Consider the following 22,856-nt stretch of genomic DNA (forward strand, 5'->3'; position numbering starts at 1 on the left):
GGGTGATCCTTTCCTTAAATCACAGTGCAGTGGGAGATCCTTTTCTTAAGTTGCAGTGCTGTGTGAGATCCTTTCCGTAAGTTGAAGTGCAGCTGGAGATCCTTTTCTTAAGTTACAGTGCAGCGGGAGATCCTTTCCTTAAGTTACAGTCGAGCTGGAGATCCTTTTCTCAAGTGCCAGTGCAGAAGGACATCCTTTCCTGAAGGTACAGTGCAGTGGGAGATCCTTTCCTTAAGTTACAGTGCAGCAGGAGATCCTTTCCTTAAGTTACAGTGCAGCAGGAGATCCTTTCCTTAAGTTACAGTGCAGCAGGAGATCCTTTCCTTAAGTTACAGTGCAGCTGGAGAACCTTTCCTAAGGTTACATTGCAGTGGGTGATCCTTTCCTTAAATTACAGTGCAGTGGGAGATCCTTTTCTTAAGTTACAGTGCAGTGTGAGATCCTTTCCTTAAGTTACAGTGCAGTGGGAGATCCTTTCCTTAAGATACAGTGCAGTGGGAGATCCTTTCCTTAAGTTACAGTGGAGTGAGTGATCCTTTCCTAAAATGACAGTGCAGTGGGTGATCCTTTCCTTAAGTTACAGTGCAGTGGGTGATCCTTTCCTTAAATTACAGTGCAGTAGGAGATCCTTTCCTAAAGTTACAGTGCAGTGGGTGATCCTTTCCTTAAATTACTGTGCAGTGGGAGATCCTTTCCTTAAGTTACAGTGCAGTGGGTGATCCTTTCCTTAAATTACAGTGCAGTAGGAGATCCTTTCCTAAAGTTACAGTGAAGTGGGTGATCCTTTACGTACATTACAGTGCAGTGGGAGATCCTTTCTTTAAGCGATACCGCAGTGGATGATCCTTTTCTTTAGTAATGCTGCAGTCGTAGATCCTTTCTTTAATAATGCTGCAAAGGTAGATCCTTTTCTGTAGTAATGCTGCAGTCGTAGAACTTTTCCTTTAGTAATGCTGTAGTAGTAGATCCTTTTCTTTAGTAATGCTGCAGTCATAGATCCTTTCTTTGAGCGATGCCACACCGGTAGATCCTTTCTTTAAGCGATACTGCAGTGGATGATCTTTTTTTTTAGTAATTCTGCAGTTGTAGATCCTTTCTTTAAGCGATGCCGCAGCGGAAGATCCTTTCTTTAAGCGATGCCACAGCGGAAGATCCTTTCTTTAAGCAATGCAGTAGTAGATCCTTTCATTTGGTAATGCTGTAATAGTAGATCCTCTTCATAACTAATGTAGTCATAGATCCGTTTTAGTAATGCTGCATTAGTAGATCCTTTTCTTTAGTAATACTCCAGTCCTAGATCCTTTTCTTCAGTAATACTGCAGTCGTAGATCCTTTTCTTCAGTAATACTACAGTCGTAGATCCTTTTCTTTAGTAATACTGCAGTCGTAGATCCTTTTCTTCAGTAATACTACAGTCGTAGATCCTTTTCTTTAGTAATGCTGCAACAGTAGATCCTTTTCTTTAGTAATGCTGCAACAGTAGATCCTTTTCTTTAGTAATGCTGCAGTCGTAGATCCTTACTTTAGTAATGCTGCAAAGGTAGATCCTTTTCTATAGTAATGCTGCAATCGTAGAAATTTTTCTTTAGTAATGCTGCAATAGTGGATCCTTTTCTTTAGTAATACTGCAGTCGTAGATCCTTTTCTTCAGTAATACTACAGTTGTAGATCCTTTTCTTTAGTAATGCTGCAACAGTAGATCCTTTTCTTTAGTAATGCTGCAGTCGTAGATCCTTTCTTCAGTAATGCTGCAAAAGTAGATCCTTTTCTGTAGTAATGCTGCAGTCGTAGAACTTTTTCTTTAGTAATGCTGCAATAGTAGATCCTTTTCTTCTTTAGTAATACTGCAGTCATAGATCATTTTCTTTAGTATTACTGCAGTTGTAGATCCTTTTCTTTAGTAATGCTGCAACAGTAGATCCTTTTCTTTAGTAATGCTGCAGTCGTAGATCCTTACTTTAGTAATGCTGCAAAGGTAGATCCTTTTCTTTAGTAATGCTGCAATAGTAGATCATTTTCTTTAGTAATGCTGCAATAGTAGATCCTTTTCTTTAGTAATGCTGCAGTCGTAGATCCTTTTCTACAGTAATACTGCAGTCGTAGATCCTTTTCTTTAGTAATGCTGCAAAGGTAGAACCTTTTCTGTAGTAATGCTGCAGTCGTAGAACTTTTACTTTAGTAATGCTGCAATAGTAGATCCTTTTCTGTAGTAATGCTACAATCGTAGAACTTTTTCTTTAGTAATTCTGCAATAGCAGATCCTTTTCTTTAATAATACTGCAATAATAGATCCTTTTCTGTAGTAAGGCAGTCGTAGATCCTTTCTTCAGTAATGCTGCAAAAGTAGATCCTTTTCTGTAGTAATGCTGTAGTCGTAGAACTTTTTCTTTAGTAATGCTGCAATAGTAGATCCTTTTCTTCTTTAGTAATACTGCAGTCATAGATCATTTTCTTTAGTATTACTGCAGTCGTAGATCCTTTTCTTTAGTAATGCTGCAACAGTAGATCCTTTTCTTTAGTAATGCTGCAACAGTAGATCCTTTTCTTTAGTAATGCTGCAAAGGTAGATCCTTTTCTATAGTAATGCTGCAATCGTAGAACTTTTTCTTTAGTAATGCTGCAATAGTGGATCCTTTTCTTTAGTAATACTGCAGTCGTAGATCCTTTTCTTCAGTAATACTACAGTTGTAGATCCTTTTCTTTAGTAATGCTGCAACAGTAGATCCTTTTCTTTAGTAATGCTGCAGTCGTAGATCCTTTCTTCAGTAATGCTGCAAAAGTAGATCCTTTTCTCTAGTAATGCTGCAGTCGTAGAACTTTTTCTTTAGTAATGCTGCAATAGTAGATCCTTTTCTTCTTTAGTAATACTGCAGTCATAGATCATTTTCTTTAGTATTACTGCAGTCGTAGATCCTTTTCCTTAGTAATGCTGCAACAGTAGATCCTTTTCTTTAGTAATGCTGCAGTCGTAGATCCTTACTTTAGTAATGCTGCAAAGGTAGATCCTTTTCTTTAGTAATGCTGCAATAGTAGATCATTTTCTTTAGTAATGCTGCAATAGTAGATCCTTTTCTTTAGTAATGCTGCAGTCGTAGATCCTTTTCTACAGTAATACTGCAGTCGTAGATCCTTTTCTTTAGTAATGCTGCAAAGGTAGAACCTTTTCTGTAGTAATGCTGCAGTCGTAGAACTTTTACTTTAGTAATGCTGCAATAGTAGATCCTTTTCTGTAGTAATGCTACAATCGTAGAACTTTTTCTTTAGTAATGCTGCAATAGCAGATCCTTTTCTTTAATAATACTGCAATAATAGATCCTTTTCTGTAGTAAGGCAGTCGTAGATCCTTTCTTCAGTAATGCTGCATTAGTAAATAATTTTCTTTAGTAATGCTGCAATAGTAGATCATTTTCTTTAGTAAGGCTGCAGTCGTAGAACTTTATCTTTAGTAATTCTTTAGTCGTAGATCCTTATCTTCAGTAATTCTGCAGTCGTAGACAGTATGTTCTATTCCACTGGGAAGCAGGACATATGTTTGGAAAGGGGGGCGTTATGTCATCAGTGGCCGCCATTTTAAGTTGGGCAGCTGTACCTGCGCTCACTGCTTCTGACTACAGGGCGCACATTTTGTCCATCACGGGTGAGGAAGGCTGGCTTGTTTGTCAAGTGTTGCCCGGCCTTCAGGGCACAAGTCGTATAAAAAGAAGTGGGGAGACTGACAATATGCAAATGACCTCATGACGTCACGTGCTCAAGGTGTCCCGGTGTCTGAAAATTACACAGGGACATGTTCAGCGTATTTTATGTGGGGCCCAGCTTCTTGGCAGAGGGGACGGGTCCACCCTGTCAAAAGAGTGGGGGGGGGAGCCGTCCACCCGCGTGGAATATATGATGATACAACGAATTCCGTTGCAACGCATGCCTTTACCACGCATGCGTTACAACGGAATTCGTTTACCACGGATAAACTTTTCCTCGAATAATTGCGTGGTGACGTCATACGTCGTTAAGAGAAAACGGTATTTTTTTCCGATTTCTCTTAAACGACGCTGACGCCGACGTGACTTATGGTGAGTTGTTTTATTTGGGGGGGAGACCCCCCCCAAGCCCCCCTTTTTTTCTTTTTACCTTTACCACATATGCCTTTACTACAAACATCGTAGTAAAGGTATGCGTGGTAAAGGCATTAGTGGTAACCACGCATGCGTTGTACTGCATGCGTGGTTAAAGATTTCGGGGAAACGGCTTCGTTGTAAAGGCCGTTTCCCACCCGCGTGTACCCCCGATTCGAGCCCTGCCGCCCTTCATATTACCTCGTACTGGATCTCAGGTAGACCCTGCAGTTAACTTTCACGTTCGATGTACATGACGTGCAGAGTGAGTTGTAAACTCTGGCTGCAATTAACACACAGCAGCCGTTCTTAGTCTCTCATGGAAACCGTTATAAAGAGCGAAGAAATATTGACTTAATTGAGCACTTTCAAATGTAATTTGTAGGTATTGAAAACGAGTGAAGGTTGAAAATAGACAATTCAAACACATTATCTGAAATGCCTGATTAAGAGCTAAGAAAAAATCAGACAGGCTCAAATTCAATTTACACATTTTGCAGGGACTAAAAACTAGTGAAGTCTGAAATAAACAATTAAAACTCATTGTCATTAACTTATTTCAAAGTTGTTTTTAAAGTAAATAAAAGGAGACAAATGTCCATGCCTGTGTACTGTGTGTTTTAGTTCACACTGTTGCTAAACATATTTGTCTTTCTGCCAGTTTGCTCACTCCGAATTCCTGCCGCACATACAGACATTGGAATGCATTTCTTATCGCAAAGTCCCGAAGTGCGGGTTGGTAAACAAATCTTGGCCTTCGAAAGACGCCGTCTGTGTGTGCAGTGGCAGTGCGGAAGTGGCTGCTGCACATGGCTGAAGCCAGGTGTGACGTACAGACCCTGAATGTGCTTTCTTTCTGTTCCAGGACCAGTCCACCATGCCTGAAGTAAGAGACCTTTCAGATGCGCTGCCCGACCTGCCCATGGACCCAATTACTGGCGTAGGGGTGGTCGCATCTCGGAACCGGGCCCCTTCGCATTATGACGTCGTAAGTACTGGTTTTACTCCCTTCTTTTCTTAATGGGCTCGTGGAGTTGCAATTCAGTCAAGTAGAACAGAGCTCTGCAATTTCGGTCCTGGAGGGCCGGATCTGTGCCAGATTTTTAAGCATGTCCACATTTAGATAAATCTAGTTATTTTAAAAATCTGGCATGGATCCGGCCCCCCCAGGACCGATATTGGAGAACCCTGAAGTAGAGCATTGGTGTTAGGCTCCCAATAATGCCCCAAAGAAGAGAGAGAGAACGGACTTATGCAGGATACAGTAGGCTCTATTGAGAAAGGTAGCTTTGGTTGTAATTAGGCCTCCCGGTTTTATGGTATTTTTTTTTTTGGCCATTTCCGTCTGTATTTATCCATATTTATTTTTTTACCATTTTATCTGTATTTATCCATATTTAATTTGAGTTTTGAGTATAAATGACGTTGTATAACTGTACATTTCCATATCTATTTAACTGATCGATGCACACTCATACTTTGATGTCTGTCGTGTTTTAGCTCTTTAAGCTGCCAAATTTTACATAACAATACATCAACTAGTAAACATGGGCGTCCGCAGAAATTTTTCCAGGGGGGGCAAAATGTTAATGTCTTCACCATCCTCCGACATGATGTGTGCCAGGTGGGGCACAAGAAACACTGGGGCGCTGGAGGAGCCATGGGGGGCATGAAGCAGGCCGCATATGGTCTCATACACCATAGGGTTGTTGTGCCACAGCCATCTCTTTCTTTTGTGGCACCCCAAAATCCATCCCTACCCTGGTCCCTAAAATTACCCACTAGCACCCCAAAACCCATATCCATCCTGAACCCTAAAATTACCCCACCCCCCCAAAACTCATACCCTCCCTGGACCCTAAAATTACGCCCCTGGCACCCCAAAACCCACACCCAACCTGAACCCTAAAATTACCCTCTAGCACCCCAAAACCCACACCCACCCTGAACCCTAAAATTACCCCTGCCCCCCCCAAAACTCATACCCGCCCTGAACCCTAAATTACCCCCCTGGCAAACACAACCCATACCCAACCTGACCCCTAAAATTGTCCCCCTCTCACCCCAAAACCCATACCCACCCTGAACCCTAAAATTACCCCCCTGGCACCCCAAATCCAATACCCGCCCTGAACCCTAAAATTTCCCCCTTGTACCCCAAAACCCGTACCCGCACTGAACCCTAAAATTACCCCCTGGTACCCTAAAACCCATACCCACCCTGAACCCTAAAATTATCCACCTGGCACCCCATTCCCTAACCCACCGTGAACCTTAAAATGACTCCCTGGCACCTTAAAACCCACACCCACCCTGATCCCTAAAGTTACCCCTGGAACCCCAAAGCTGAACACTACATTCTGATTGTGTATCGTGCCGCCTCCCTATTCAGGGTGGATCCGCTGGTCCGGATCGGCTCGCCCTGGTCCGTTTTTTCTAGCCCTTCTCTGGAGCTGTTTTGCCTGCCCTGTCCCTCTTCCGGACCCACCGAGCCTGCCTCCGTGCACACTACCTGGACCTACTCTGTCTGGCCTGGTTCTTTCTCCTTTGGACCCGCTGTCTTCACTGGCGGAGTTAGGACACAGGTCTCACTTCTCTGAAGTTGCTCTTACCCTCAATGAGAGACTCGGAAGGGCTGTATGATCATTTCTGCTCATGGATAAATCTTACATATGCCTGCTCGTTGTGCCTCCTCCCTGCTCTGGACTACAGTGGAGAAGTGTGGCTCAATGGTTAGAGCGGCAGACCCTGATGCAGAGGTCTAGCCCGGGACCATGGTTCAATTCCCTGCCTCGGCGGGTCTTGGGCTCAAAATTCCACGGACCAGATAATTCTCGCCTCTGTGCCTATTCCAATCATGGAGTCCCACTCTGCAACTCTGGGCAATAGCTTGCTTAATCTCCAAAACGGCCCCCACAACGCTAAGGATGCCTGGCCTCCACCTTGGGGGTGCCCAGGAGTGGACACCTCACAGGGAAAGCCAGGATGGGTTCCACAGCAGTATTTGTACAAGCGCCTTGAGACCCTTGCGGGTGAGTAGTGCGCTATACAAGTATCAATTTACTTTTTAAATTTTTACAGTGGTGACTACACATGGACTCAGCCCCTCTACTCTTAGCATCCACGCTTCCTAGCCCATCTGAATATCCCCCTCTGTACTGACTTGTGTCTAAGACTTCATTTACATTCGTTTTCTGTTTGTGTTATCTTTCTTGATAAATGCAACTTATTAAATTGGGTTTCCTACTGAATCTACAGAAGTCCATTTTGATCCCTGCTCAAGTAATGGAGTTCCTGGGCTTCGAGGTCGACTCGGTGAAGGCTCAATTACTCTTACCTCTCAAGAAGAGGGTGGCGGTCAAGAAGGAATTGAGGAGAGCGCTTGTCTCTCCGACAATTTCCTTGAGGACCTTAGCGCGCCTGGTGGGCCTATTGGCCTCGTCCATCCAGGCGATTTTCCCGGGTCCATTGCACTACAGGGCCCTGCAACGGTTGAAAGCGTTGCATCTGCGCAAGGGCTTGACTTATGTCCAGCAGGTTTCCCTTTCGGCAGAGGCGCGTACGGAGATGAACTGGTGGTTAGAGCATATGGATGCCTGGAATGGCAGAGCCATTTTTGCGGCCACCCCGGAGGTGGTGATAGAGTCGGATGCCAGCCGGTGGGGCTGGGGAGCCCGTTGCGGCTCGGTGGAGACAGGGGGTCGTTGGTCCCGCGAAGAGCTCAACCTCCACATCAATTGCCTGGAACTCCTGGCGGATTCCTTCGCGATTCGCACTCTGTCTCCGCAGAAAGTGTCCTGCTGCATTCTCCTACGAATGGACAATGTGTCCGCGGTACGGTATATAAATCGCCTCGGCGGCACCAGATCACGCCTCCTGGCGGAGATTGCCGAGGACTTCTGGCATTATTGCCTGGCACACCAAATCTCGGTGATGGCGGAATATATACCGGGATCTGTCAACGTGACAGCAGATTGGAATTCTCGGTATCTGAGGGATGCCAGCGATTGGATGTTGCATCCCAGGATTTTCAGGGCATTAGACCACAAGTGGGGTCCGTGTGTGATAGATCTGTTTGCCTCGCGGCTCAACAGACAGGTGCCCCAGTTTTACAGTTGTCGGCCGGATCCCTTGGCGATCAGTCGGACGCCTTTCTTCAGTCATGGACGACGGGCATTCTATATGCGTTTCCTCCGTTTATCATGATCCCGAGAGTTCTGGCTCAAGTTCGGCGGCAGGAGGCGGAGGTGATCTTGATCTCCCCGTGTTGGAGAGCACAAGCGTGGTTTCCGGTCGCAATGAGTCTCGCGTGTGCATCGCCAGTGCGAATATCATCGTTTCCAGACCTTCTTACGGACCCGGTGGGTCTTCGCCACCCGTTGGTTCTACAGGATCAGTTGTCCCTCATGGCATGGAGACTTTCCGGCGCCGTTGGCAAGTGCCGGGAGTTTCACAGGACACTCTCTTTTTCTTGTCACAGGCATGGGCACCTTCCACTCACAAGCGCTATGAGTCAGCTTGGAGACGATGGGTTGGTTGGTGTAACGAACGACAGGGAGATCCGATGGGATCAGCTATTTCGGCGGGACATCCGCATGTAGATGGCAAACCGGTCGGGGAACATCCCCTGGTGTGTAAGGTAGTCAGGGGGATCCGTTTAGTGAACCCCCCGCAACCCAAGTATACTGAACTTTGGGACGTTTCAGTGGTCTTGCGTTTTTTATCGGCTTGGCCGGCTAATGAGGGTCTGTCTGAGAAACAACTCTCGGCGAAACTTCCGATTTTACTCTGTTTGATTTCATGCAGGCGAGTATCGGACATTCGAGCATTGGATTTGGCAGGTAGAGTATTCACTCCTACGGGAGTTTCCTTTACTATTTCAAAGCGGACTAAAACACATTCAAAATGTATTTCCTACCCTGCATTTCCTCACCACAGTAAATTATGTGTGGTAAAGTGTTTAAAAATATATGAGGATTGTACTAGGGAATTTAGGAATGATTTTGGTCAATTGTTGATTTCATTGCAGAGACCTTTCCGCCCAGTCGCCACTGCGACTCTGGCCAGGTGGGTTTCCTGGTTGCTGAGTCTAGCGGGTATTGATACTTCCAAATTTGGAGCACACTCTGTTTGAGGGGCTATGGCCTCAAAATCCTTTGGTGTCGGTTCTCGGCTTCAGGATATCATGACTGCGGCAGATTGGTCATCTGACTCCACTTTTAAAACGTTTTATCATAAACCTATTGTGGATGTGGCCTCGGTGGTGGTGGAGAAACTTTAAACTAGCATAATCAGAGCCTCCGTGGACTGACATAGAATGAAAAATTGTCTAGCAGACGCGACAAAGAATTTTCAATTCTCTGTGTCTCTCTGGGGAGAGGGGTTGGCCTAACGGCTAAGGCACTCGACCTCGGACCTGGGGATCTGGGTTCGAGTCTCGGTAACGACGCCAAAAAACCCCCTGTGATTCTGGGCAAATCACTCAATCTTCCCGTGCCTAAAATGAAAGTGTGTCCTCATGTAATGTAATTGGTGCTATGTAAAGCGCTCTGATAACTGATTTGGTTCGGTTCTAGTTCGCGCTATATAAAACTCTGCAAATAAATAAATAAATAAATCATCCATTGATGTCCACCATTTTATGTCAGAGCGGTGTCTCCCTTAAAATATACTCTTTTATTCAAATGTGACTTTTCTTTCTGCTTAGTAATTTACTTAACAGCAACTGTTCTAGGCAGTCCATCACTATAATCCAATAATTATTTGAAAATACTTTGCCTCAATCTTGTTATTGTGTCAGAGCGCATTATAAAGTCCGAGGTCTCCTGGTGCATTTGCCTAAATTATAAGATGGAGGGGGGGGCAGAGGATACTCAGAAGGATCTAGAAAAGAGCAGAGTCTCCAGGTGTTGTCTAGTTGTGGCGTGCGATGAGATGCACAGGAGTTCACCTAGAAGAGAGTGCCAAAGGGACGGTGCAGGAAAATGAAGCCTGGGTCTTGTCCTACTGAGCCCTGAGTCGCAGAGGAGCTTCAGACTAGAACCAAGAGTGCGAGCTGGAGAGGAACCGTGGCTGGAGCACCATGTGTAATGCATAGTGGCATGGGCGTCCGCAGGGGGCAGGGCCGGCTTTAGCGCTAGTGGCACCCAGTGCGACAATGTTATTTTGCGCCCCCAATGACCACCTCCACCACGGATTCTCTCACTAGCTCCCTTTAACAGTGACCAAGTCTACATAACCACTCTCTCAGATGCATTGAATTCATTATATAGCGCTACTCATACCATTAAAGTATGTCAGAGCACTTTGCATCACAAACACATTACACAGACAATCAATCATACATGTGTAAATCAGTGTGTAGGAAATGTTACATAAGCCACAGGACTAAAAGTGTAGGAGTCATATGTCATCCATACTGGTAGGCAGTATAGTTTAGGAGTGCTTGGTGTGGAGAAGCACAAACTCAGAGTCGAAAAAGAAGCAGCATATTAATAATAAGAATCAATTTCTACCCAAATTAAACATTTTTGCAACATTAATCAATGTTCTGTACTTAGCAGAGTGTATGCACTTCTATGATGAAAGTTAATACTTCACTATTCTATATTAGGACTTTACATTATAAATTGCAAGTAACAAAAGGATGGCTCTTTTAAAAGCAGTAACCTGCTGATCTATTTACATTAAATGCACTCTAATCTACTTGGTACACGTTCTTTGCAGTAGGCATATTAACCCTCTGTGCTACCTTCACATAAGTCGAAATTAAACCTCAACTACACAAAACTCTGATCTCTGACCAGGAAGAACATTAATCACAGGAGTTATCTTGACATTTTTGTGAGGCCTCGCAATAGGAGGAAAGGAACGCTCAGTAGGTGCTTTTAAAATCATAATTAATTTGTAAACACGGCGCCCCCAGGAAGCCAGCATCGCACGCCCTAGCGCCAGCCCTGGCAGGGGGGCAAGGAGGGGTGCACTAGGGGGGGGGCAGCGCCCCTCCTTGCCCCCCCCTGCGGACGCCCATGCTAGTAAATACTAGCATTATACCATAAATGTATGTTGACATATGCCGTTATTTAAAGATATTTCATCCTGTTATTTTAATTTCCCATGCTGTCCATCTGCTCAGCTGCTGGCCTACGATTCATGATGGACAGCACGGAGAGTCACTTTAAAGAAGCACATTTTCTGTATTTATCCACTTTAAAAATAAATGCAGACAGAAGACACATTGTTTTCTGTCTGTATTTATCTGTAAAAATCTGTAAAAACAGATAACAGGGAGCCCTAGTTGTAATATATTGTTACGACCAAATGTTCCTTTTTTTTTTTTTTTTTACACATATCAGGAATTCACAAAGTATCCTGGTAGGTGAATACTCATTAACGTGAGTGGGGAACTTAGCCATAAGTTTACATATCTCCCCAGCTGTAAATGTTAGGTGATATGTGTATTTGTAAAGTGCATTATCGCTTGTGAGGGTGTCCTGGCGCTGAGCGGGTGTGTGTGCCGAGCCCTGCCTACGATAGGCTGGTTACTGGAAAAGCCAGGTCATCAGCTACTTACAGAATTCAAGAAGAGAGGACGAGGCTTTGATGCAGAGTTAGAGGTTGTTCCACGCCTTGGGCGCGATGTAAGAAAACGCTTGTTCTCCTTATCTGGTTCTGTATGTGCGTGGGAAGCAGGGCTTTAAGTGGGCCGGGTCCTGCTGGTGCTGAGCATTGGCCTGTTTTAAAAATAGGTGCCGAGACCATTCCCTATCCAGCTCTCCATTTTTACCAAAAACCTTAACATTAAAAAAATAGTATTACATAAATATACAATATAAAATTCATTATAAAAAATATTATATTTCATAGCTATAGAGATTTGCTATTAAAAAACCTTTGAAATTCACTGAAAAAACATAGGTTTGAGGCCCTATATATAGTTAGGAATTAGCATTTACAAAACCTATGAAATTCACTGAAAAAACCATAGGCTTCACACCAGTTATAGTTGGGAATTAGCATTTAAAAAACCTATTAAATTCACTGAAAAAACCATAGGTTTGACACCAGTTATAGTTAGCTGGAAATTTTACTGACATAAAACCATTGAAATTCCCACGTTATAGTTAGTTGGACTCACTATAACTCGCGCGCCCGCAATGCACTGCTGATGATGTCACATATTACATCATTCATGACATGGTTAGTGACATCACTGATGACATCACTGATGACATCTCAAATGACATCACTGATGACATCACTGAAGACATCATCCATGTGATAATACAATACACCTCCTCACACTCTAATCTAACACATGATACACCTAGTGTTAAATACAAACTACCATTCCTGAAACCATTGACACTGTAAAACCACTTACCACATACGCACTCACTGATTTCTAGGTCTACACACACATCCACTCATTCACCCATACAATCTTTCATACATACAGTCACTCATCAATACAAGACCAACATATGCACTCATACACCTATACAGAGACTCGCACACTGCCACTCATCCATGGAGTTATTCATACGGCTAGTCAGTCATGTAAAGAATCAATCACACTCCCATTTCCACAACTATGCAGTTATACACACAAAACCTTGCTTATTAAAACATAGACTAACACATACTTACTGTCTTTTACAATCACTGATACAAGTACATATTGATAGATACAGTCACGTATGCAATCACAGGCTGTTATATATAGTCATTTATATATGACAACTCTCACATGCAGCAGCTTACACAACAACAAACACAATGATGTACACATTCAGACAGTTTAGTCACTAACCCATGCATTCACTAAGACACATTTAATCACTCACTCATACAGTCAGTCACGCACCTACTAAATCCTTCATCCAGACACTCATACATACACTCACTCTTCAATATGTAAAACATATTTTAACTTTACAGAAACACACAGACACTGGATGATGTCATCAGGATGTCATCAGTGATGTAATTTGAGATGTCATCAGTGATGTCATCAGTGATGTAATTTGAGATGTCATCAGTGATGTCACTAACCATGTCATGAATGATGTAATATGTGACATCATCAGCAGTGCCTTGCGGGCGCGCGAGTTATAGTGAGTCCAACTAACTATAACGTGGGAATTTCAATGGTTTTATGTCAGTAAAATTTCCAGCTAACTATAACTGGTGTCAAACCTATGGTTTTTTCAGTGAATTTAATAGGTTTTTAAATGCTAATTCCTAACTATAACTGGTGTGAAACCTATGTTTTTTTCCGTGAATATATATATATATATATATATATATATATATATATATATATCTATATCCTTCCTTCAGTCACGATTTACAGCAGATTATTACAGAAGAGAAATGGTATTTAAAGTTGCACAGTACTTTAGCGAACATGTTAGCAAGTTGCAGATTTTTTGTGTGCATTTTATTTTGAATGCCCAAAAAGCCACCAGTCTTGCTTTCCTGCTTATGCAGCTGTTGCAGTACAATCATACAATTGGCATGCAATCAGAGCGCATTACAAGAGCCCCAGATTGTTAAATATTACAAAAATGTTTACCCGTTTTTATGCTTGTAACATTGTCAGTAATGTAAGGTGAACGCACAGCTCAATGAGTTGAATGTTCTCCCTAATACAAAAGGCTTTGCGTTAATGAACCATGTATGCAGGTTTGCCCACCTTATGAATATGGATACACACCTTGCGTTAATGGCATACAATACTCTTTCACAGACCATATTGTGGTGCCGAAAACTGGCAGCCAAAGTGTTTGTGCTGCTGGGAGTTGGGCGTCCTGGGCTGACTTTTATTACCACTCTGGTTTACTTTCTTCTTATTAAATGATTTCCTTCCTATTCTTATGTTTTTCCTCCCTTGGTACATAGACTCCTTACCAACCCTTTGATTGGCTGACCTGTATCCTTCCGGTGTTCACTTTTAGGGAACTACTTTTTTCTTTTTCATTGTGCATTCCATGAAAGTGTATGTCACCTCCCTCTCTCATTGGGCGTTGCTTCCTGTGCTCTTTGCTGCTATGTCATGTGTACATTCCTTTTCCCCTCCTTTATTCCCTCTTCCCTACCCAGTCTTGTTTCCCTTTCTTTAGGGCTCGCCCCTCGTGATGCACTGCGCAGCAGTGCTTTCGCTGGCGAGCCCTTTTCTCGGGGATTTGAAAACGGACCCTGGAATCGCACACGCTCGTGCGTGTGCTTTTCCTTTTGGGTTCCGCTATTGGGCTTTGTGTGCATGTGTTTTTTTAACGGAGCACGCAATAAGCCAAAGGCGGGCGCATTGCTCCGCCCATGGCCTATTGGTGTCTGTTACACGCACCAAAGCCATATGTCTTCCATTATCGTGCCCAGACACGGGCGCGATAATTGAAGACATACGTCTCGCAGTTGCGCGCGCACCACTCGCGGGCGTTTTTTTTTTGTTTTTCTTCAATTGCACTGAGTCGCACTCCTAGGCGGGGGCCCTATGATCCATGCACGGAGCACACTACAGGTGCCTGGCGGTGTAGCACCGAGGGCCAAGCTGGATCATCATGCCCAGCCGCAGCAATGAGGGCGGACTGGGCAGTGTTTTACCCTGTACAGGGAGACCCAGAGCCAGAAGATAAACTCGGCCACACAGTGTGGAGCTTTGGGAACAGAGGCCCTTTGGTGCGACCCCTCCTGGGGCGAAGCAACAACAATAGAGGCCTGGTAAGCGGTGAAACTGCAAACATAACGGGTAGGCTGCTGGTGCAGGGAAATTGCTGCGGGCGGATCCGGGTGAATCCGACAAACGGAGGAACGGGTCTCGGCCCGATGACAGGGCCACCTCTTCTGCCTCCATCTGATGCATCAGTGGCTCTTAAGGCAGACGGAATTCAAGTGGCTCCCGGAGCTCCTTCTGGCCAGTTGGCCAGAGAAGGAACCGAGGGGGCCCCCTCTCCCCCTTTGAACTCCGATCACAGGCCCTCCATGGTTCTCCAAGTTAAGCAGGAGTACAGCCGCCGCAGGGGGCTGGCAGCATCGGGAAGACGCTGTGAGCGGAACTGGGTGTTGCCATCTGAAACAGTGGCACGGACCTTGGCTTGGTGACACCGCCACCTTCGCATCTTCCATTCTGGGGGAACATGTCCCTTGCAGAGGGGAAACAGACGGCTTCAGAAGCTGGACACTTAGGGATGTCCCAAGGAGACCCTTACCTGCACAAGGGAGGGGTGACCGAGAAACGCGACAGAGGCCTACTGCAGACGACATAGCCCATTGCCTCACTTAATATTCCTGGCACCTACATGGCAGAACGTGGATACTCTATACTGTAGCAGTGGCTGTAATACAAACTAAACAATACTGCATGTCTTTGTGGTCTGTGCCAGAGCGTGAGTGCACAGATCTGGGTCAAATGGGGGGTGAAATGTTATGCCATCCCATCCTGAACGTAAAAACTGTGAAGAGTGAAAAGGCAGCAGCAATATACTGGCACTCCCCATCTCCACCATCCCACCCAGGAGGGGTGCAACCTCAGAGGCTCACGAGGCACCACAGTGCCAATCTTCAACTCACCGAAGACGCAGGGCTCCTCTCCACACTCTGCACACAAGGGGAAACCAACGGTCACCATTGAGAGGGCCTGTCGGAGAATTGTAACACGGACGACTGATCTCCACTGCTCAGCATACACGGGCCCCTCTCCCTCAACCTCAGGAAAGATAGCGTTGCTCAATAGACTTCACCAGCCTCCACAGGGAAAGGTACGAAAAAGACTGCCGCCTCACCACAGACGACGCCCCCACCCAAGCATACACTGCTATGACTACCGGCCACTCCGACGTGACTCTGATCGGCCCCTCCACCAAGATGGGGAGGAATAAATTGGACGGACCTCAGACACAAACAGGGGGTGCATCCAATCTCGTAGACAAACCACCTGGCACTGCCCAAACCGCTAGCTTTGCTACTGAAGACAGACTCATCCCAAACACCTATCACCGCCATTCATGATTCGGAGGGACACATGGTTAACACACAGACTGAAATCAATCTAGCCTTTGAGAAATACTACGCCTCCTCATACAGTGCCCCCCGACCTACGATATGACAGAGTTACGGTCCTTCCTAGAGCAAATAACACACACTCAGATCTCCCGCGAACACTATATGACTAAGAATCGCCCATCTTGGACGCAGAGATAACAGAGGCTGTACAACAACCAGTTTGTCATGGATGCCTTTTGTATGCCACAGGTGCCCCTTATGACAAGAATTACATACTGTACACTAGAGCTAGAATTTTGCCATGGACTGGATCCATATACAAGGGGTGACCTGTATGTAAAAATGATCTCTAGTACATCGGGGACAGCATTTCATCATGGTTATAGGACCATATATCCTATTTGCTTGCCGTGGTTGTCTTTAATAATGGCATGCATTTTCTCCAGTATGTTAGCAACAACATTGTGTCAGGGGTATCCCATACATCAACAATTACTTCTAGTGTGCCCACTCCATCATTGTGCCATGGGTACGTACTCCTTATTCCTAGAATTATGTCAAATAAGCCAGTGCCCATATTTTTCCATGAGTGCTTTTATGCCAAGAATTATATCCTATATGCCAGTGTTCTGTGGTGGGTGTCCCTTGCATCAAGAATTATATTCAATATGCCATCGCTAGCTTTTTGCCATGGGTATCTCATGTATGAAGTATGATATCTAGTGTGCCAGCATTTTGCCATGGGTCCTCCTTGTGACGAGTATTATCACCAATATGTTAGTATTTTCAATCTGTGCCAATGTAAGCCAATAATTATCTCCAGGCCAGTGGCAGACTAACAAGTTTAACTCAAACATGGTCACTTACATTCACTAAAACTTGTTCTCACTCATACGCCTTAACTCTTTCACACTTCCTCACACTCATTTTCACTCACTGTCATACTCACTCACTCTCACAGTCTCGCTCTTTTAGTCTCACTTATTCTCACTCACTGTCACTTAATCTCACGTACTCCCTATGACTTACTCTCACTCACTTTCATACACACACACACACCAATAAATACACGCTCTCTCATATACATCATCACATACGCTCACTGACATGCACTCACTGTCACTTATTCTCATTTACTCCCTATGACTTACTCTCACTCACTTTCACATACACACACGCGTTCTCATACACTATCATATGCTCACTGACATGCACTCACTGTCACTTATTCTCACTGTCACTTATTCTCACTGTCACTTATTCTCACTGTCACCCATTCTCACGGTCACCCATTCTCACGGTCACCCATTCTCACGGTCACCCATTCTCACGGTCACCCATTCTCACGGTCACCCATTCTCACGGTCACCCATTCTCACGGTCACCCATTCTCACGGTCACCCATTCTCACGGTCACCCATTCTCACGGTCACCCATTCTCACGGTCACCCATTCTCACGGTCACCCATTCTCACGGTCACTCATTCTCACGGTCACTCATTCTCACGGTCACTCATTCTCACGGTCACTCATTCTCACGGTCACTCATTCTCACGGTCACTCATTCTCACGGTCACTCACTCTTCTATGCACACACTCACATCGTAGAGATACACACATGCATGCAAACAAAATTCCAGAGTTTCTTTTTAATTTGCCTCCAGCAGCCTGACTGGTCCGCTTCAGTTGCTGGTGTTAGGTTGAACCTCGACACAGGAACACCGCTTCCTCCCTCATTAAGCAATGAAGCAGGAAACTGAAAGCTGGAGTCTGCGCATTGTACAAAGGCTTCAGCTTCTTCCCTTTTCACCCAAGCTTTTGCCACCTCTTTATAGGGTGGCGTGGGGTTAGCGACGCAGGGCTTTACTAATGGGGCGACCCTGAGGTGTGCAGACTCTTGACGCCTGCCATACCTCAAGGAAGTCTGTCCGATGGATGGCACAGGCAGCTCAATGCACTTGCTCGAATATGACTCGATACAACGCGAGTCATCACAACGCGTGCCATTACAATGCGGTTGTTACAATGACCGCATTGTTACCACGCAAAGCCATTAGTACGCAGGTCATTACATTGACTTGCAGTAGGTGGCGTGCTGACATTAGAAATGTATAATTTACTATTCCAACTCCAGCCTACGTAACAGTAGGGAAGGTGTTGGAATATTAATTTCTAATGTTAGCACGCCATCTACTGCAAGTCGATGTAATGACTTGCGTAGTAATGGCATTGCGTAGTAACAACGCAGTCATTGTAACGACCGCGTTGTAATGGCGTCGCGATGTGATGCTGGCTTTGTTAAGGTTGTTTCCCACCTGCACCAGCCACCAGGCAAATTTACTGCCTCAGTCTGAATGGACTGAAGATTCGCAACTTTATTTTATGATAGTAATAGTGAATGAGTTATTATTTGCTAGTAGTATAATAAACAAGCATTTGCAATGCAATAGGGCTCGCATTTGCGAGAGTTTAAGCTATTAGCATTGTAAATAACAATGCCTTTTATTTATGTTTTAAAAACCAAAACATAAATAAAAGGCAGTCATTTACAATGCCAATAGCTCAAACTTGTTTTCTTCTTTCCCCGTTGCCCATTCCGTTGCTTTCCACGACCCACTCCTACGTTGCTCTCACCTCTTGTAGACATTAAAAAAAAAAACTTCTTTTTTGGAGGGCATGGAAGCTGTCACTTAGCTACACAAAAAAACGCGTTTGCACATTTAAAATGAAATTTATTGTCAAATGGTACTTTCCTCATTTTGTAGGTGTGCTCATGCATTACCATTTGTTAGCACATAAGCGTGCTTACAAAACGACAAGACTGACAGTAGCGACCCCGTCATTGCACTTTTTTTTTTTTTGCTCATGATGCACAGAATTGGCAAAAAGTTTGGCATACCGAAGAGGTCTGGAAGGCGAGGTCTATTTGGCTTGCTCTGACAGTAAAGTGCAGCCGAGAATCAGGGATGAGTCCATGTCAGCCACTGTGCTGGAGGCACAAGAAGTGTTGCTATCCTCTGGCCCTGAAAGTGCAGCTCGTCGGAGTCAGTAAATTAATACCAGCCACTATTCTTGAAACACAATAAGTGCTGGCCTTTTATGTCAGTAAAGTGCAATTGAGTGTCAGCGAGTTAATAGCGGCGAACCTGTTGAAGGCATGAAGTGCTGCTGTTCCCTGGCACCGGAGTGCAGCCGGGAATCAGTGAATCGATAGCAATCTCCATGATAAAGACACAAGAAGTGCTGCTCTTCTCTGGCAGTGAAGTGCAACTGGGAATCAGGAAATCAATAGCAGCCGACATGATGGAGACACAGGAAGTCCTGCTCTTTTCTGGCAGAAAAAGTGGAAACTGGGAATCAGTGAATCGATACCAGCCAACATGATGGAGACATAGAAAGCGCTGCTCTTTTTCTGGCATTAAAGTGCAACTGGGAATCATCGAATAGACACAAATAAGGCCCCTCTTTATATCAGCGAAGTGCATTTGGAACTCATGGAATAGATAGCAGCCACTAAGCTGGACAGACCAGAAGTGCTAAAAATATCACCTAAACAAGGAGAAGAACCCTTTCTGATCTGGTTCCTCACCCTCTGCATAGCACTTTAAATTCTGTGCACTATTCGTGGGGGCCTCAGTTAACAGTCTGTTGTAATGGGGGTTGTTTCTGCAGCTCCCTCGTGGAGAGAGAGCAGTTTTCTTGGGATTCTCCACCAACAGGTTCTCAGCACAGCTAATCTCACTCTCTAGTCTCACTCTCTAGTCTCACTCTCTAGTCTCACTCTCTAGGCTCACTTTCCCAAGTGTTGCCATCGAGAGAGTTTCTAAGTTCAACATCTGGAGATGAAACGAACCCGGCAATCGTAACTTTTTTTCCGGTTCAATAGTGCAGATATGTCTGGGGAGCTAAAGTGCAAGTTAAAAATACCAGATGTGATCTAATTCAAGTGCAAAACAGTTGATATAAAAGGGGAGGGGGAGGAAGGCAGCAGGAGCAGGGTAATGCAAAGAGAGGAGAGGCTTCGCTTTGTGCAAAGGGAAATCCATTATTTGTACAGCAAAGTATATCATGTGCAAAGGATGTGTACTGTCTTTGCAAGTAAGGGCATTGGGTTTCGTAGAGGAGTATATAATGTGCAATAGGATGTGTATTCTCTCTGCAAGGAAGTGCATTTTGTGCAAATTAAAGTTTATTGTGGGCAAAGGGATGGGTGTTATATCTATAAGGAAGTGCATAATGTTTACTGGGAAGTGTATCGTGTGCCAGGGTTTGCGTGTCATATATATACAGAGCTGCATAGTGTCCAACGGGAAGTGTATCATGTGCAAAGGGATGTGTGTTACATCTATATGGAAGTGCATAGTGCCCAACGGGAAGTGTATCGTGCAAAGGGATGTGTGCTACGTCTATATGGAAGTGCATAGTGCCCAACGGGAAGTGTATCATGTGCAAAGGGATGTGTGCTACGTCTATATGGAAGTGCATAGTGCCCAACGGGAAGTGTATCATGTGCAAAGGGATGTGTGTTACATCTATATGGAAGTGCATAGTGCCCAACGGGAAGTGTATCGTGCAGAGGGATGTGTGCTACGTCTATATGGAAGTGCATAGTGCCCAACGGGAATTATATCATGTGCAAAGGGATGTGTGCTACATCTATATGGAAGTGCATAGTGCCCAACGGGAAGTGTATCATGTGCAAAGGAATTTTATAGGGCAGTGCCTAGTGTCCATAAAGGAAGTATAACATGTGCTAAGGGATGCGTGTTACATCTATAAGGAAGTGCATAGTGTCCAAAGGGATGTGTATTATTTCTATATGGAGGTGCATTGTGCCCTCCGGTAAGAGTATCATGTGCAAAGTGATGTGTGTAACATGTCCAAAGGGAAGTGTATCATATGCAAAAGGGATGTGTGTTACATTTATATGGAAGTGCATAGTGCCCAGTGGGAAGTGTATCATGTGCAAAGGGATGTGTGTTATATCTATAGGGACGTGCATAGTGCCCAACGGGAAATGTATTGTGCAAATGGATGTGTGCTACATCTATATGGAAGTGCACAGTTCCAAACGGGAAGTGTATCATGTGCGAAGAGATGTTACATTTATAGGGCAGTGCCTAGTGTCCATAAAGGAAGTATAACATGTGCCAAGGGATATGTGTTACATCTATAAGGAAGTGCATAGTGCCCAAAGGGATGTGTATTATATCTATATGGAAGTGCATAGTTCCCAACGGTAAGTGTATCATGTGCAAAGGAATGTTTGTAACATCTATAAGGAAGTTCCTAGTGTCCAAAGGGAAGTGTATCGTATGCAAAGGAATGTGTGTAACATCTATAAGGAAGTGCATAGTGTCCAAAGGGAAGTGTATCATGTGCAAAGGAATGTTTGTAACATCTATAAGGAAGTGCATAGTGTCCAAAGGGAAGTGTATCATATGCAAAGGGATGTGTGTAACATCTATAAGGAAGTGCATAGTGTCCAAAGGGAAGTGTATACTGTGCAAAGGGATGTGTGTTACATCTATAAGGAAGTACATAGTGTCGAACAGAAAGTGTATCATGTGCAAAAAGATGTTTTATTTCTATAAGGAAGTGCATAGTGTCCAAAGGGATGTGTATTATATCTATAAGGAATTGCATAGTGTCCAACGGGAAATGTAGCATGTGCAAAGGGATGTGTGTTACACCTTTAAGGAAGTGCATAGTGTCCAAAGGGAAGTGTATCCTATGCAAAGGGATGGGTGTTATATCTACAGGGAAGTGCATAATCTCCAATGGGAAGTGTATCATGTGCAAAGGGATGTGTGTTATATCTTTCGGGAAGTGCATAGTGCCCAACGGGAAGTGTATCATGTGCAAAGGGATGTGTGTGACATCTATAAGGAAGTTCCTAGTGCCCAACGGGAAGTGTAGCATGTGCAAAGGGATGTGTGTTACGTCTATAGGGAAGTACATAGTGTTCAACGGGAAGGGCAGTATATGCAAAGGGAAGTCCATTGCATGTATGAGGAAGGAGACGTACATTACATGTAAAGGGAAGTTCATTATGTACCAGGGGTAGGTCGTTAGGTAGAACAGGGAAGTCCACTGTGTGTAAGGGAAAGTGTCGTGTAAGGATAACTATTATTTCTATAAGGAAGTGCTTTATTTTCAAATGGAAGTATATTTTGAGCAACAGAACGTATATTGTGTGCAGCAAGTATTATATGTGTGAAAGAAAGTTATTTTTGTACATGGGAAAGTATATTATGTGCAAATGGAAGTTCGTTATGCGCAAAGGGCAATGTATTATGGGGAGGTCCTAAGTGCAAAGGGAAGTATATGAGGTGGACCTTTTTTACATGTAACGGGATGTACATTATGCTAACAAGTCGTCTTTGTTGTCTGGATTGTAGAGAGGGTAAATGTAATAATGAGTCAACAGATAGATGAGCAAGTTCTTGTATGTAGGAGGTTGTAATTGACCGAGTTCATGGATGGATTAACGAGCGAGTGCATGGATGGATACTGACCGGTTAAACCAATGTTAAAGAATGTTACAGCATGGGGCTTCAGACTCCAGTAGAAGCAGTGTTATAAAACTGCCACGAATTATTAGATATCCTTCTCAAATCTGCAGAAAGGGGGCAGTGCCACTAGTCATTATTACATTCTTAGATATCTTTCTCAAACCCACAGAAAGGGGACAGTACCACAGGTGGTAATTGGATATTTTCTTAACTCAGCAGAAAAGAAGTA

At 44.3% G+C, this 22,856-nt stretch overlaps 1 protein-coding gene across 3 annotated transcripts in view; it reads left to right on the forward strand.

Moving 5' to 3' along the window:
- MVB12B (multivesicular body subunit 12B) overlaps positions 1 to 22,856 on the forward strand; it is a 465,376-nt gene that overhangs the window by 112,737 nt on the left and 329,783 nt on the right. For all 3 annotated transcript variants that reach the window (XM_078646102.1, XM_078646101.1, XM_078646103.1), the window contains exon 2: positions 4,975 to 5,097. In XM_078646102.1, the coding sequence (XP_078502228.1) occupies positions 4,987 to 5,097 (111 nt within the window). In that variant the 5' untranslated portion in view covers positions 4,975 to 4,986. The remainder of the gene's footprint in view (positions 1 to 4,974; positions 5,098 to 22,856) is intronic.

This window comes from Lissotriton helveticus, chromosome 5_1 (genome assembly GCF_964261635.1).
Source record: "Lissotriton helveticus chromosome 5_1, aLisHel1.1, whole genome shotgun sequence".
Taxonomy (NCBI): domain Eukaryota; kingdom Metazoa; phylum Chordata; class Amphibia; order Caudata; family Salamandridae; genus Lissotriton; species Lissotriton helveticus.